General features: G+C 32.7%; 1 protein-coding gene across 1 annotated transcript in view; it reads right to left on the bottom strand.

The window, feature by feature from the left end:
* The window catches only part of RhoGEF2 (Rho guanine nucleotide exchange factor 2), a 191,327-nt gene that overhangs the window by 37,871 nt on the left and 136,676 nt on the right, over positions 1-16,780 (bottom strand). Inside the window, exons 21-22 of the mRNA XM_089711831.1 lie at positions 12,403-12,505; positions 11,365-11,502 (exon numbers count right to left, since the gene is read on the bottom strand). Of these exons, the coding sequence (XP_089567957.1) occupies positions 11,365-11,502; positions 12,403-12,505 (241 nt within the window). The remainder of the gene's footprint in view (positions 1-11,364; positions 11,503-12,402; positions 12,506-16,780) is intronic.

Below are 16,780 nucleotides of genomic sequence, written 5' to 3' on the forward strand. Positions count from 1 at the left end.
AAGAACCATCCAATGACGTCACACTTCACACGTATAGGAAAGTTCCTCCGAAGGCGCGGCGCGTACAGCGCGCAAACATACAGGTTTATGTGTGTGCATTTGAGCCGATCGTAAATGTACATCTACCCGCCTTATGTTTGTGCAAACACACGTCAGCTGGAGTGCCACTGACGGTGTCGTTAATGAGAGCTACGCTAATAATAATTGAGGAGCACAAGGTTTATTATTCGTTGTTGGACACTCAAATATCAGGTACCTAGACAGCAAACAACTAAACTTCTATATAAACTTAACTAGCTCTCCGCCCACGGCTTCGCCCGCTTTGTCTTAAATCTAATAAATTATAAACTAAAGTATTAAAAAAGCCGTATCAAAATCCGTTGCGTAGTTTCAAAGATTTAAGCACACATAGGGACATAGAGTGGACTATGTAGTGATTTCAATTGAAGAAACTTTCTGTGCCTAGTTTAATATAACTATGTTTTTTTACTTGACCATATAGGTTTACCTCTTAAAATGTTTAATGCGTGATGTTGCAGTATTTACTACACTAAAAATAAACTAAATGAAGCCACACACGAAATATTATATTTTCTAAGTAAATAATTAGTAGAATGTTCAGATTTACAAATATTTCCCTTCATTCCACAGCCTTGTTTCAATCGTGTTGTTTTGGTTATTTTTACATATTTTCATATGTTTTGATACGGAAACTGCGCAGCGTTGTATTTTCTATGTTCATTGTTATGGCTATTAATCAATAATAACTATTTTAAAAGATACGCATTTATTCTGACTGTTGTTTTTTTCAACCATACATGATATGCGTTATAAGTTTCAATTTTAAGTATCTAATTAGAAATTACCAGCCCAATAAATTGCAATAAAATATGCAAATAACTGGACAGTTTACTACACCTAGTCTAAAAATGAACGGCCTATTTACATTTATTTATTCAAAATATTAAAACATCTTGTTATTGACAACATTCAGCCCTCAAAGAAAATATTCCTTCAGCACACATAAACCAAACAGTACCTACTACATATACGCTATATAAAAGCCGGTATAAAAGAAACTATTACTCTGGAAAACGACGTACATAAGAGCCAATACTCGCTTAGGGCCCGACGTAACCTACTTTGCGCGACTGTAAAACCTAAGGCTTAGTGCACATGTCACGATTATTGACGTGAAGCTGCACCACCAGCTTCTGCGTGTTATTAACCTTATATTAGTAAGCTCAGATCTAAGTTCGAATTTTAGTACTTTTGTAGCAAAAAATAAATAAGCTCGAAGTATTGAAACAACAACATATTAACATTAATGCCTGTTTAGAAAGAATACACAGATCTACTAATATAAATAACTCTATAGAAATAAATATCTTATCAATGAACAACATTGATAATATGAGAAGAAATATAAAGTATGGTCAAGCACCTTCGAAAATACCATTTGGAAATAAAACCATTATAAATTATATCAACAACAATAATGAAATCAATTCATTGTCTAAACAAACAAACCACATATCCCTCAAGAAAATCCACACTAACGTCCATCCAAAACACCGCCCTCCTAACACAGAAGACGAATCTATACTAATACTAGCGGTCCGCCCCGGCTTCGCCCGTGGTACATATGAAAAATAGATGTTGGCCGATTCTCAGACTTACCCGATATGCACAGAAAATTTCATGAGAATCGGTCCACCCGTTTCGGAGGAGTATGCAGACTAACATTGTGACACGAGAATTTTATATATAAAGAAGATTATAAAGCTGAAGATTTTGTTTGTTTGAACGCGATCCAGTAGTCCTGAGATCAGAACTACTGGTCCGATTTGCAAAATTATTTCGGTGTTAGATAGCTCATTTATCGAGGAAGGCTATATATCATCACACTAAGACAAACAGGAGCGGAGCAATACGGGTGAAACCGCGGAGCACAGCTAGTAAAATGTTTAGAAAAAAACAACACCACCTTTATCAAGTAGAGCATACAGAACGTGACTTTAGCGTTGAAGCCTTATTTCTCTATCCTGTTACATAACTGCATTTAGGTTACAAGGGGTTCCGTGTTGTTAGCCTGCACGCTAAACCGGGTTATTATAGGCTTCGAATAGACCTAGTTATAAATTATTAAACATTTTTTAGTATATGAAAATGTTTTTTCGGAAAATTTGAAGCTATTAGATATCATTATGCCATCTCTGAAACTATCATTCAGTGCAAATCTTCAATATAAATAGTAGACTAGCGGAATAATCGCTATCATACAATAATTACAAGCCTTTTCATAGTCGTTATCAAATGAGGGAAACATTTAAATTATGATGATGATATAATATACGTCCATTCTACGTCAAATCTGGTTACTTTCAATCAAAACAGAATACCCAAACGTTCACTGGAAAACCGAATTCAAATGAATCATTTGAAATGATACCGTCACTTGTCTCCAACTAAGCCAAGCACGGGAGGAAGCTACGTCGCGTCGGTATGGGAATGTATGATTTATTTCCACTATATACGCGGGACTCGATTATTTTCGTCGCTCGAGGAATTTCCTCAATGATTCAATGTTATGAAAGATCTCGTCTTCGCGCCGTTGACTCAATGAGAATTCGAGAGATGACATTTTCGTGTAAACAGTGTTTTTTGTTTCGTGAAATAGTCATTTATAGATTTTATTATTTTCATGGGAAACATAAATATCAAAGTAAATAAGGAAAATTGTGATATTCATATTCAATGCTCAAATCTTTTCGGGGCTGATAGTTAATCGAACAACAACCATAGATAGACTAAACTTATAATTCGCAGAAGTAACAATATTCCAAAACCTAAACCTAATCTGAAAACACAATCGCTAATAAAAGATCTGACCAGACAAACAATAAGGTTAACTTTCACCTAGTCAATTAATTAATCAGCCAATTTGCCGACGAAAGACACGGCTTTAACTACATTATATGAAAAATAGTTAACGGCGCCCATGACCCACTGTCTCGGTTATATTTTAGAGACGATGTCGAAACCGCGTCTCGAGATTTCAAACAAAACAACGAGCCGTGAAAATCGATGAGAATTTTATGCTCTCAATGAAGTGAGAAGAACAACACAATCCTTATTTTGATTGGATGCAAAAATGTATGGTTTTAGACCTTGAATGTATTCTCTATCTAAACTAATCTATATTCTAAAGCTGAAGAGTTTGTTTGTTTAAACGCGCTAATCTCGGCAACTACTGGCCCGATTTGAAAAATTATTTCGATGTTAGATAGCCCATTTATCGAGGAAGTCCATATATAGGCTATATATCATCTCGCTAAGACCAACAGGAGCGGAGCAATGCGGGTAAAATCACTGAGCACAGCTAGTGTTGATATAAATTACAAAGTTCACTATAATACTACTATTGAGCCAACAACAGCCAACCTACTGATATAGAAAATGTTTCATTCAATACCTTTTTTTAAAGACTATTTGTTAACTACATTACAGCCGTTGTCACAAATTAGCAAGTAGAAATAAAAACATACAGACAAACAACAGAGACCAACTAATTTTATCCACAAAGGATAAACCAAAATACGCATCAAAAGAAGCACTATTCAGTCGAACAGAAACCATGAAACTACTCATTTCAATCACCAATAAAAGTGGTAATTTTAAATCGGACGCACATTAGACCCGTGCACGCAATCAGTGGTCGCTAGTAATGATAAATATTCCTGTCATTGCCAGATATTTACGTCCAGCAAAGCGTAAATATTTCCTGGGAGCGTATGAATAATCATACAGTTAATTTCGTGAAGTTTGATGTATGGTAGGGGAAGACTAACGAATTAATGTGGTATCAACTGAATATACATTTGTTGAGAGGGATTCATTTACAGTGAAAAATTAATAAATCATTGTAGATTTAATAGTATTAGATATCAAAGTATATGAAAAATTTAATTTTTAAAGTACAGCTACTATGAATATTAATAACGAACACTATAAAAGTAAAAACATAAGCAAATAGAGGCAAGCATAAAAATCTATCGAGTTTCGACTGATATATTATAATCTATGAAATTTTCCTGTGAAGATTTGAATACTTAAATTCAAAATTGGTTGCATTGGATGGTTTCAAGTCTAGACTGCATAATCTTTAGATTAATGAAAAGCTACGTGAGTTAAATTGGAAGCTCTTCAAATTTACTATTTTTGAAGTGAAATGAATGATCTTAGATTTTTTATATTAAATAATTATTCAAGTTACTTTTAATCATACGGAAAATTTCTAATAACATTATTCTTTCAAGTTAATTCCAAGAAAGTTGTTAAATATTTTCGGCTAAAATTTCCTTCTTTTCGTTAGTACAGATGACGTTGTAATCAACAAAGATTTGCAAAAGCCTCGAAGCCTTACAGTTTCCAGAAGCTTATATAAATAAGAGTTACTTGAACTTTTATTTCGACGAAATAAGGAATCTAAGGAAAAAATATACAATTCTCAACCCTGCTTAAAATCTTCCACTTAACATGAACGTTATTGCTTATAAAATTTAATGACGTAATAAAATTCCACGTACCATTGATACGTACCATTAATTTTTTCAAGGTTTGTAAAGTTTCATAAACAAACATACAAACTCTTGTAACCAATACATTTATAACAGATCCACATGTCATAACTATGGTATAATTTTACTTACTAATTTTACTAGTTTTGAAACCAAACTTTACTCATACATCTTTCAAAGTAATTTTATTTATCCCTCAATACATTCCACTTTAACCCCAAAAAATAATGACATCAACTTAATCAAACCCAGACAGACATGCCTCAGTACCATGTTGTCTTAAAGCAATATTTTTTCCAGTGTGAAAACATCATGGTAACTCCAAGACCGTACCAAACATACCTACTTATTCCTACGAATCCTATACATAGCAACTGATGCTTTTACGGGTAAAAATCAAACATTTGGCCAATATAATCAATTAGCGGCCACTCCAGAGATAGCGCGTACTCTGATTGAGTGTCACCGAGTGCAAAACAAGTAGATTATCACATACATCAATGGGAATGACGTCAGTGCTACCAACTGGACAGGAAGTTTTCAAAGCACTAATGTCAAAATAGTATACAACTTTTTGGAATGAAAGCATGACTTTCTATGTGAAGATTGTATTTTTTCATAAAATTTTACAGGATATAACATTAAAATCGGTGAGTATGGTAAAGTCTGAAATAATTAATCTCCGAAACATTATACATATACAATAACATATTTTACCATCGATTCGGAAAACAGTATCTATGGAGAAGAACCCACATAGTTGTATATTGCATATAGCATAAGGAGGTTCTATTTAGGAAGACCAAAGCCTAATTCCAATAATTCTCACACTACTAGCTAGGTTAGAAAACATTCGAATACTACCAAAACACGAAGTCGTATCGCCACATAAACTTTATAGCACATTTTGCGACTCCTAAATCCGGGCACGTATCACGCGGGGAAGCTATAAATGGCGGATCAGAAATAAATAAAATGCCGTCTCTAAACAATGTTTTATTATCGCACAACACATTTGTTTATGCGGATCTTTGTATTGTTTACAATAACTGTGATTTTTACTGCCGACAAGTTATTTTAATCGTCGATGATACAGTACCTATTCGATAAAATAGCATTGCAAAATTGAGTCAGAGTTTTTTCGTAAAAGAAATAGAGCATTTTGAAATCTTTACGATAAAGTTTTGCATTTAATTAAATCAAAAATTATAGCAGCAAATACGTAACCAACAAAAAAGGTAAACGACCGACGAGCATTCAAAAGAGGCGCCTCTTAAATACAAATGAATTGTTTGTGAACAAAAATACGCTTTATTGAGAAGGATTTCCCGAATTCCCGAACATCGAGCGACAATCGTAAAGCTCGCGAGGGACAAGTGGGACCGCGGTAAATAACAATTTTTTGTGGTACATGCGACTAACTGAGGGCGTTTTATAAACGTCATTTATAGCATTATCATCATCATATCAGACTCACTTACTTATTTATACTCTTAGGGCATTTTGTAAAGAGATTTGTAGAGCAAAATATAACTTTGCTAACATCGGCATATAATTCTTTTATAAGAAACTGAAGTTCACTTACGGATATCAAAATAAATGATCAATATTTCATATGTGTAATGTGTGTGCATAATGTGTGTTGTATTCTGCGTTTTATCTGTTGTTATAAGTAACTCTTTAACATTCAAAAATCTATCATTCGTCTGTTGATGTACAAAGCCTAATATTAAATACGTTTACGTCACCTTTACCTACCTAACCCACCTAATACTTACGTTTTAGTATTGAAATTATCTAATATATGTCTAAACAACTAATTAATCGCTATAAGTACCTAACTTGCAGCTCCCAAAATCGCTTGGCGCGTGTCCAAACCGCCACAAGAGCAATGTAGCGCATCCAGCGCTTTACCAATTCACTTCATTCTCAAACTAATTTAATGCACTCCTCTGATTACGCTGACGTCCAACTTTTGAAGAGCTTTTGCGCTTTAAGTCATGCGAGCAATATACGTTACGAAAAGTTGCGCTAATTGCTGTTAAAGTTTGTATGTTTGTTACTCTACCGCATAAAAATATTCTTTTTAAAGGACAAAAACATTTTTCATACAGGCACAATAATATTTTGACCATTTGAGTGGAATAAAGGAATATTATAGCATATAACGATAATATTCCTACAATTACAGTAAACTAAATTATTTGTACCTATTTATTATTTAGCACAAAGCGTTTCAAACAATGCTATCACTAGGAAAAAATTTTATCATTCTATTAAGGGTATAATATAGTGATAAAACTTTTTCCTAGTGATAGGTAGGAACCTATCCTACCTAGATACATAAATGCTATGAAAAATACATATAAACAAAGATTTTCCATTTCCACTATGTGTCTCGTCTCAATAGAGTTACCAACTTTACCGGCGCCTCGCTTATCAGTTGCAGACGCGGAAACTACCATCACTCTGTTTTGTTCATTCGTTCAATGGATACGGGGATACAGACATACGTTTACGTATATTGTAAGTATTGTTTGGTGTATGTAGTTTGGATTTTATGTTATTTTTACAGATATAATGAAATATGGGTTATAAAGATGACAAAAAATTTACTTTTTAGAATAATTTTATGAATTAGAATTTAGGTGTGAAATTTTTCAAAGTAACATTCCGATTCAGAGAAATATAATAAGTAGGTAGGTAGTTTGGCTAAATCTACATCTTTGATTATATCATAATAATATGAAGTTAATATTCTTTTGGGTTTTTTTTGCAGTAATATTAAGAACTAATGAACCGATTCTAATAATTCATTCACCAGAAGAAAGCTACTTATCTCTTCGTGGCATTCTCTAGATTATACCCCGGGTAAAGCCGCAGTACACAGCTAGTATTAAAAATGATATATACAATATGTATATTAGCAATTACGCTCAGGTTTCAACATAATACAAACTAGTATTATAATTAAACTGTTATATAAAACAAACGCAGTCACGTCTGTCCATTGTCTGCGAGCGCTATTGTTTGTCGAGTAACACTAGTGATGTGCTCTATCGATACATCATGTACATCACTACACTTATTAAGGTAGAAAGCCGTGTATTTTATAGGTTTTGAACAAAATTTACAATTATTTTATAACGATTTGACCGTAATTATAAATTCTTTCAATCGTTTACATAATTAGCATTTCAATCAGTTGATAAACAAAATTTTAATGATTTTTAATTTAATTTCTTCATTAATAAATACCAAAATCATATTTTTAAATACCATTACTCAATATTATCTGTCACATTTAACAACACGATACCTTCACATGTCCCTACAAACCACGATTAACTTTATAAAAACGCAATCAACACAACAAAATTAAAAACCAAAATTTCAACAAACACGCGACACGTCACACGTGCGTTCACCGCCGCGTCCGACGCAATACTGAAAACTGAAACCTATCACGTTTGTAGCATTCCTGAAAACCCGACCAAATTGTGTTGAATCCGCCATTCATATAAATTGTACTAGCACAGAGTTCAGTTGAAACATAAACCGACCAAATAATGTTGACCCCGATCTTATAGTAATTTATTGAAATAGAGAGATCATTGTATATTGGTTATAGCACGGACATGCAAGTTTCAAAATATGTGAAGATTTTGCGAATGCTGCATGACGTGCATGCATAGTTAAAACTTGAATATTGATCGTCATTAATTATTAGCAAGGGGTACAGCTATACATCTTCAAATCTATATCCATACTAATATTATAAATGCGAAAGTAACTCTGTCTGTCTGTCTGTTACTCAATCACGCCTAAACTACTGAACCAATTTGCATGAAATTTGGTATGGAGATATTTTGACACCCGAGAAAGGACATAGGCTACCTTTTATTGCGAAATATGTACCACGGGCGAAGCCAGGGCGGACCACTAGTAATATATAAACCAAGACCTACGCGCCTAATGATATCTACTCTACATTACTAAAAGCTTACAAAATTTGTATTAAAAAATATTATTTTGCGAATAAGTTCATCCTAAAACGGCAAGACCCTCCACTGTATACATTATAGCTCCCTCCACTGTATACGTTGAGAGCTCTAGTTAAATTGGGCCATGCGCAAGTACCAAATAAATGTTAACAATAACGAGATACAGTAAAATAAACGTTAACCAATTTGCATAAAGCATAAATTGCAATGGCAAAGATTTATCGATCGCTGCGAATTTATTATCCCACCTTCACTTTGGAAAGTGTACTTTATTGCACAGTAATTAAGATTCATAATTGCAATTATTTCAGTCATCCATCATTTTCAGGATAAAAAGGTCAAGTGCGAGAGGAACTGAGCATGGCCTCCAGTATTAAATAGATAAAAAATACATTTCAACTTAACTTTTAATTAAATCCTCGTTATCTCTATCAAAACCTTTTGAATATAGTAAAACGATGAAAATAATATAAAGCAATTAAATTTTATTTAATACTTGCCAATTTAAATGTGGAGACTAATATATCTATACTACATTTATTTATTAAAACTTTAGGGCTGATTTTTCAATCCTTGGTTAAAACTTATTCGTCGAATAATGTATAAAACTACCATTTTAAAAACGTATTCTAATTGCCCGTATTTGACATTTTACGTGACATTTTAATATTATCGTGTAATACTTTATTGCACGGATAAGTTTTATCCAAGCATTGAAAAATCGGCCCTTAATAGAAATAACTATATTTATTTTTCTACTAGGTATCTATCAAAAATATCACATGCATTCAGGTTAATGTATGTATTAAAATTAAAATCACATATAGAAATTATACCCTCATCATTGAAATTATCTTTAATTTGAAATATTACACGTATTTGTGCGAATAACGCGAAACGTCATGTAGCTAGCAGCTACAACAATTTTACGAGCATTCAATCTAATTCTGTTCATCTAGTTACGAGCTTTCGAGTGCCAAACACTTAATTCCTAGTATACGGTATTTTATCAGCAAATTACATTCCCTACACATTCCTAATAAAACTACCGGTACCGTGGTTACAATATTAAGACGGGGGTTCTGAATTCGATTCCTATTACTGCTAAATTATAGTACTTATAGATTTAACCGTGGTTTTTTTAACGTATTCTATCTATACTAATATTATAAAGCTCTGAAGAGTTTGTTTGTTTGAACGCGCTAATCTCATGAACTACTGGTCCGATTTGAAAAATTCGCTGTTAGATAGTCCATTTATAGAGAAAGGCTATAAGCTTTAATATTATCACGCTAAGACCAATAGGAGTGGAGCAATGCAGGTAAACCGCGAGGCACAGAAGTCTGTTTATATAGGTATACTAATGGTCCGCCCCGGCTTCGCCCGTGGTACCTACATGTTTAAACTATCCTATCTCTTAAGTTGGATCGAACTGCACATGGTGTGCGAATTTTATTATAATCGGTTAAGTGGTTTAGGAGTCCATTGAGGACAAACATTGTGACACGAGATTTATACTATATACTAAGATAGTGTACAATATTTATTTCAACAAAAATTTAGTTCAAATTTATTATTTTAACTAAAAGGGCTTATCAGATTTAATGAATGTTCATCAGCTGTTGTCTTCGTTCTCATGGTACAAGCTTCGCCTTGTGATAAATATATAAAATTAAATGTCCATGAATATAAAATTCCAACGCAGAAAAAAATAGTTATATGAATTACAAACTACATAGGTATAATTTTATTTGGTTGATAAAATAACTTTATTTTAGTTGCATTTTCATACAAAAACAATATAAATCCCGTCTCAATGAAACATTTTTGTAAAAGCACTCAAAGACTAGAGCTTATCTACACGCAGACGTGTGAAACGTTTTGTTTCTGTATTGTTTAATTAAAATAGAGAAAAATCGACTTTATTCCACTATGATAAAGTTAATTTTACAAACTTACGTACCATGAAATAGTTGCAATAGTTCGATAAAACTGTTTTATATAAAACTCAACCTAACTTTTACGATAATAAGGTTTAATTTCGTGTGTCATAAAGTTAAGCCCTTCTTATGTCTAGCCAAAGTTAAATTCTGATAGTTAAAATAAGAGAAATACTCGCAGACGGTATGTTAATGTTTGCGCTGAGAAATTAATTTTACACTCCCAGCTGCGCAGTGGTTGATGTCTGGCTCTTTGATTAATGTCACCTATTCCCGTATATGTGAAAAACTATATCAGTGCTGTATACGCATTAAGAGTTGAAGAAGGTATCTATTTTAATTTAAAAACTGAATGATTTTATTTTGATTTATTTTATTTTATTTACTACCTTCGGTAAGGGTTGTCGCACACTAGGCATGGTATATGGGTTACTTATGAATTTTAAAGAAATTCTAGTACAAAAACACAATAAATTCTTTCTGTTATTATTCAATATGTACCTCATACCACGCACACACAGACATAAAGCCCTACTACCTCCTTTCATACCTTATTTCACTATACAAATTACAATGCTGATGTTCTGTTACTATGACGCAAAATTAAATGCTTCTTGTGCGTTTTACCTGTTTAACTTGACACAAAAATACATACGTAACAAACAAACATATACGACGTTCCTTATATGACGTACCTACTTAGTTGTTTTTTACCTGTATAACTAAACAACAACAATAACAACGGAAATAATAAGCATCATTATAATGCAGTTTATATCATATCTTCTTACAATCTGGAAAATAGTAAACATCATCAAAAAAATAAAGCATGTCACTCACTGGCTCGGGTGCGCGGTGAGGCGGTTCGGATCGGACGCGTTGCGGTGCTTGCCGCGCCTCGGCGCGTCTCGCTCGCGGCAACTCTCCGCGCGGTACACGCCGCGCGAAGCCGCGTTCGAACCGCCGCCGCCGCGCCAGCTGGTGGACGGTGGCCTTTAATTTATTACGGTGCTCGATAGCAAAATCTTATGTTTTATAGATATTCATTTATTTTCTTTCACATACTTATATTATTTTTACACGTTAGGTACTATTATAATACCTGATGAGTATTAAAATGATTATTAAATTTGGTTTTGTTATATTATATGGCTATGATATTACTAAATTATTAATTGATGTCGCAAACACTCATTTTCAGTACCTACATTTAACTACTAAATACTAACTAAATTATTATGTATATTTTGTATTTATGAAAAGTACTGTAATATGTACAATTAAATTCAAAAAAGGTGACAAAAAGTATATTAGAAAGAAGACTTGTTACTATTTTTGGATATATATTTTAAAAAGAAGATATAATGCGCGGCTTGATTGAAGTTACGAAAGCTTTTTTAAAATCAGCGCCATCTCGTCATCGCCTGAGACGACACGAAGTAAACTTTGAAATGTACGTAGTGATCTGTGTTTGAACGAAGATGGCGCTATGATTTGTATCTATGCTATGTAAGCAAGATATAAATGTTCATCAATTGAATTCACTAAATTAACGATTCCTAGTATACAAACAGAACAATAGAAGAATAGAATAGAATAAGAATTTATTCGCAGTAAAAATCAAACACATAAACAAAAAAAATACACAAGAAAAATAACAGTTTACTACGAAAAGGCTATGGACTCAGCATATGGTGGAAGCAATGACTAAAAGGCCAGTGCTTTCACCGCTGTTTTTCAGCCATAGCCTGTTGTAGCCACAAATGTCACACGAGTTGATACAACAAAAATTTTGTTATTAAAATAAAAGTATACAAACTAACAGCATTTCTTATAAAACAAACATGCATTACATTAGGAAAACAAAACAACACTCACTTGTTTTCTTTCTCAGTCACTTCCTTAGCGTTGCATTCATTCGCATCATTGTCGACATCGGGTGCCGACTGCTCTTCCGTGGATCCCTCCCTTCGCGATTCTCCTGGAAAACAATTACAATACAAATTATTAATGGATTTTAAACGTGCATTATTTATCCCAACACTTTACAACGATCGTGGTCACAGGTAGATTGACAGGCTTTAATTTATAAATGCAAAAAAACACGCGTTAAATGAAACACAAGAAAATACATCAAAATAGTAATCATTGTCCTTTTATCGTATTTATTATTTAATTTGGAAAATAAAGGCACACGCCACCTATTAGTTAAACTTCGTGCAAGGCTTATTGTAAAAAGCGCCATCTATTATACACTGGAAAAACTTTTTAGTTTGTCTACTCGCCGCTAGATGTCTAAAGTTTCAAGAACTATTTTGCTTTAAATTAAAATTGTTATTTAAATTCCTAATTATTAAATGTTTCACATGTTGCTAGAAAAATTATGACAAAATAATGCATATGTTTCAAAAAGTGTGCTAAGTTATTAGTTCAAATAACATATTAAAAAAAATAGTATGAATGTATAGAACAAAGCATGATGGTAAAAATATGTAATTATAGGCAATATATACCGGATTGTAAATACCTTTTATCTATGACGTGAGGGGCTAAATACGGTGAATACCATGTACGTAAAAATAACATGGTTGCGTGCATTTATCAAAGCTTCCTACTTACGTAGAAGTAAGAAAATGTTAATATATCAAAAAGCAAAATCTTTAGTGACAGTCTTGATTCATTATTATACATTTTAATTATTTTTCCGAGCAAAATAATAAACAATAACAGGAGCCATATGCAATAGCACATTTTCCTACAACAACGGTTCGTTCGTTCGTTCATATATACATCTAGATTATTTAATAGATGAAACTATCAAATCTAAAGTTTAATTTTGTTGGAACAAGCTTTTCACAGGACCTGTTAAGTATTCAAATTTCCAATTAAAAATTGAGTGCACTGAATTATACCATTTATACAGAATAGGTTGTACTTATCATCATTCTACAACAAATAAAAACCGATCATTAAGGGGGCGCATAAAGCAAAATAACCAATCTTCTATTAGATGATACGTGTAATATGCAAGACCAAATCTAAAAAATAAAATATATATCAAACTAGATGATATGTTCAACGATTCTGTTTAATCAAAAACATAAAATATTAAAATTTACTCGATAAAAAAAAATCACCAAGTTAGCTCTAATTTTCACACTTTTACGTTTTCTACTTGACATGGTAATACTTATTATGATTTTTTTTTCATAAACAATTATATTAAAACATTTGCAAGATATTTGTCAGAGCATTTTGTGTAATTACTTTTAGTTTTGGTTTTATCTGCGATAAACCACTTTTGGCGCTCTTTTTTTCTCGAGATAAACGTTTGATTTTGTCACGATAAAAGTGGTTTATCGCAGATAAAACCAAAACTAAAAGTAATTACACAAAATGCTCTGACAAATATCTTGCAAATGTTTTAATATAATTGTTTATGAAAAAAAAATCATAATAAGTATTACCATGTCAAGTAGAAAACGTAAAAGTGTGAAAATTAGAGCTAACTTGGTGATTTTTTTTTATCGAGTAAATTTTAATATTTTATGTTTTTGATTAAACAGAATCGTTGAACATATCATCTAGTTTGATATATATTTTATTTTTTAGATTTGGTCTTGCATATTACACGTATCATCTAATAGAAGATTGGTTATTTTGCTTTATGCGCCCCCTTAACTGAAAACAGATTAACACATCCCATTACGAACTTTTAACCAAACCAATGAACTTCTGCAGACTTCCATTCTACATTCATCTGTATTTTTTCTTTGTGAATCTTAGACCATATTTTCGGCAACCGTATGAAATTATTTTTAACACATCATTTCTACGAACCAAGTGGACACTGGACAAACATACACACACATTTACAAACACGGCTGTCAAGTGCGCTCGCGCACCGCTTATGTCACACGCTCGTATTGTTGGCGATGATCTAAGTGCGGCGAATCTGCGCAAGCGTCGCATTTGTTTAGTGCAGAACAATATTATTCTACAAGTTAATATAAGTATAAAGAGTTTATTCTTATAAGAAATTTGATCGAATCATTTAGTTCGAACTATCGAATATAATATAGTTCGATTCATTGACTCGAAGTGCTCGAAGTTCGAATCACGTAGGTATCTGTTTATGTATAAACTAAAATTTTCGACAAAAATAATTGGACACATATTGCATACTAGAGGTCCGCCCCGGCTTCGCCCGTGGTACATATTTCGCAATAAAAGGTAGCCTATGTCCTTTCTCGGGTATCAAAATATCTCCATACCAAATTTCATGCAAATTGGTTCAGTAGTTTAGGCGTGATTGAGTAACAGACAGACAGACAGAGTTACTTTCGCATTTATAATATTAGTATGGATTATATCTTTATCTAGATTAAATAAGCTGTAAAGCAAATTTTAAATCGGTCAAAGCATTCATACCGATTTTCCCCAAAACAAAGACGTTTTCAATTCATAACATATTTATGTTAGTAAATATAGGCGTTTTTTTTATTTTGAAGTAAAAATCATCAGAACAGGCAAACTTTTATGAATTGTAATATAAATAAGATATATTTTTAACTACGGTCTATGTTTAAACCAGATTGCCCTAATTAAAATGTATTATTACCCAAATGACTTCGCTCACACACTGCGCACTTTAAAATAGGTATACATATAATAATCATACTTATAAAATCAAGATAAGCAATCATTCCTCAAATTAAAAGCATCCTAAAAGCTTGCAAATTTTAGCGGATATTCCAAAAGTTCGCATGAGTCACCAAACCCAAAAGTCTGCAGCAAAATCAAAGGTCGTCGAACCGTCGCATACAGCTTGTAACGCACGACTTGCCTTGACCGGTGTTGTACAAATATAAAATTAACTTAAAAGTGAAACGAAATTAAAGAAATTTCTTCTGGTAAAACTTTATTTGTTATAATTGTCTTTAATTCTAAGAAAGCTCTTTTAATTCATATTGCCAAAAAAACAACAATATCCTACGTAAATTATGCAATTTTGTGAGCATTGATTTATAAATATTTTCCAAGATGTATTAATCCATCACGTAGAAACTGCTAAACAAATCTGAATGATATTTTCTACAAAAATTAACAGCCTGAAGCAGCACTATACTATACTTAGTACTTTTATATTTATATCCAAGTACCAAGCGAGTGAATTCAGGGGCTAGTAAGAATATTCATGAACATCCTACCAATTAACATAATGATACCAATGCATGTTCAATATCTAATTCAGGTCACAAGTATTTAGGTTACACCACAATGCAGCGTATTCCATTGAAAATAGCTGCATTTGTTTATAAACACACAGATTTCCTGCTCCAACAATAATAATGTAAAACGGGTCGCAGGATATTAGCATTGTATACAAACACTTACATTGTTAAGTGTTTGTATTTTTGGGACACAGTATTTTCTTTAAACATAATGAACACATTATTGCTTCCCGTCAGCACCAAGTACATAGTATCTATCTACACAAATTTTAATAGGTAATACATGTTTTAAATAAACAACCAAACGTTCCGTTTAAAATACAACGTTTAACTTAAACTCCATCTCAATCGATTCGGAAGATCCCAATCTAATCTAATAATCATATAGGCGATAGGAATTCATAGGAATTGGCTGAAGAAAAGAGTTCATACAATAGGTATTAATATGAAAAAACTGACATCCTACAAATTAGCGAGAAAGTAAGATACTATTACAAGTAAATGAACAAAGAAGACAAGCTCATAAACAACATATTTCAGGCGCTAGCAGGTGGAGCCTATAATATTGTAGTTCAAATAAAACAACCATCGGAATGCTTGCATTCCGTATACCCACAGTGGCAGACATGCAAAACGAATACGTGTTTTGTTAACTTAAAAATGTTATAACATTTCAATACCTTTTCAACGCCTGATCCTATATATTTGTTCTAATTAGAATATACCACAAGATAAATATTAAAAAAATTGTAAATATGGTAAGATAGATGGATGAATGTCTGTACTTATCTCTTTTTCGCAAAACTAATCCTATTAAGGCGAAACTTATCACCTAAATATGTAGTTTCTACTACTTTAACGTCGACGTAAGTGCCCTACTTCAGATAAGTCTTCAATTAAGAACTATAACCAGTCCATGTGACCGGGTAAGATCCACCCATACTAACCGTCCCCGTAACCAAATCATACCACACAAGCAAAATTCACCCACCCCACACAGCCCCCGTAACTACAACAGCGCT

This window comes from Colias philodice, chromosome 27 (genome assembly GCF_061535455.1).
Source record: "Colias philodice isolate Cphi_HAF_F1 chromosome 27, ilColPhil1 Martin Lab GWU primary, whole genome shotgun sequence".
NCBI lineage: Eukaryota > Metazoa > Arthropoda > Insecta > Lepidoptera > Pieridae > Colias > Colias philodice.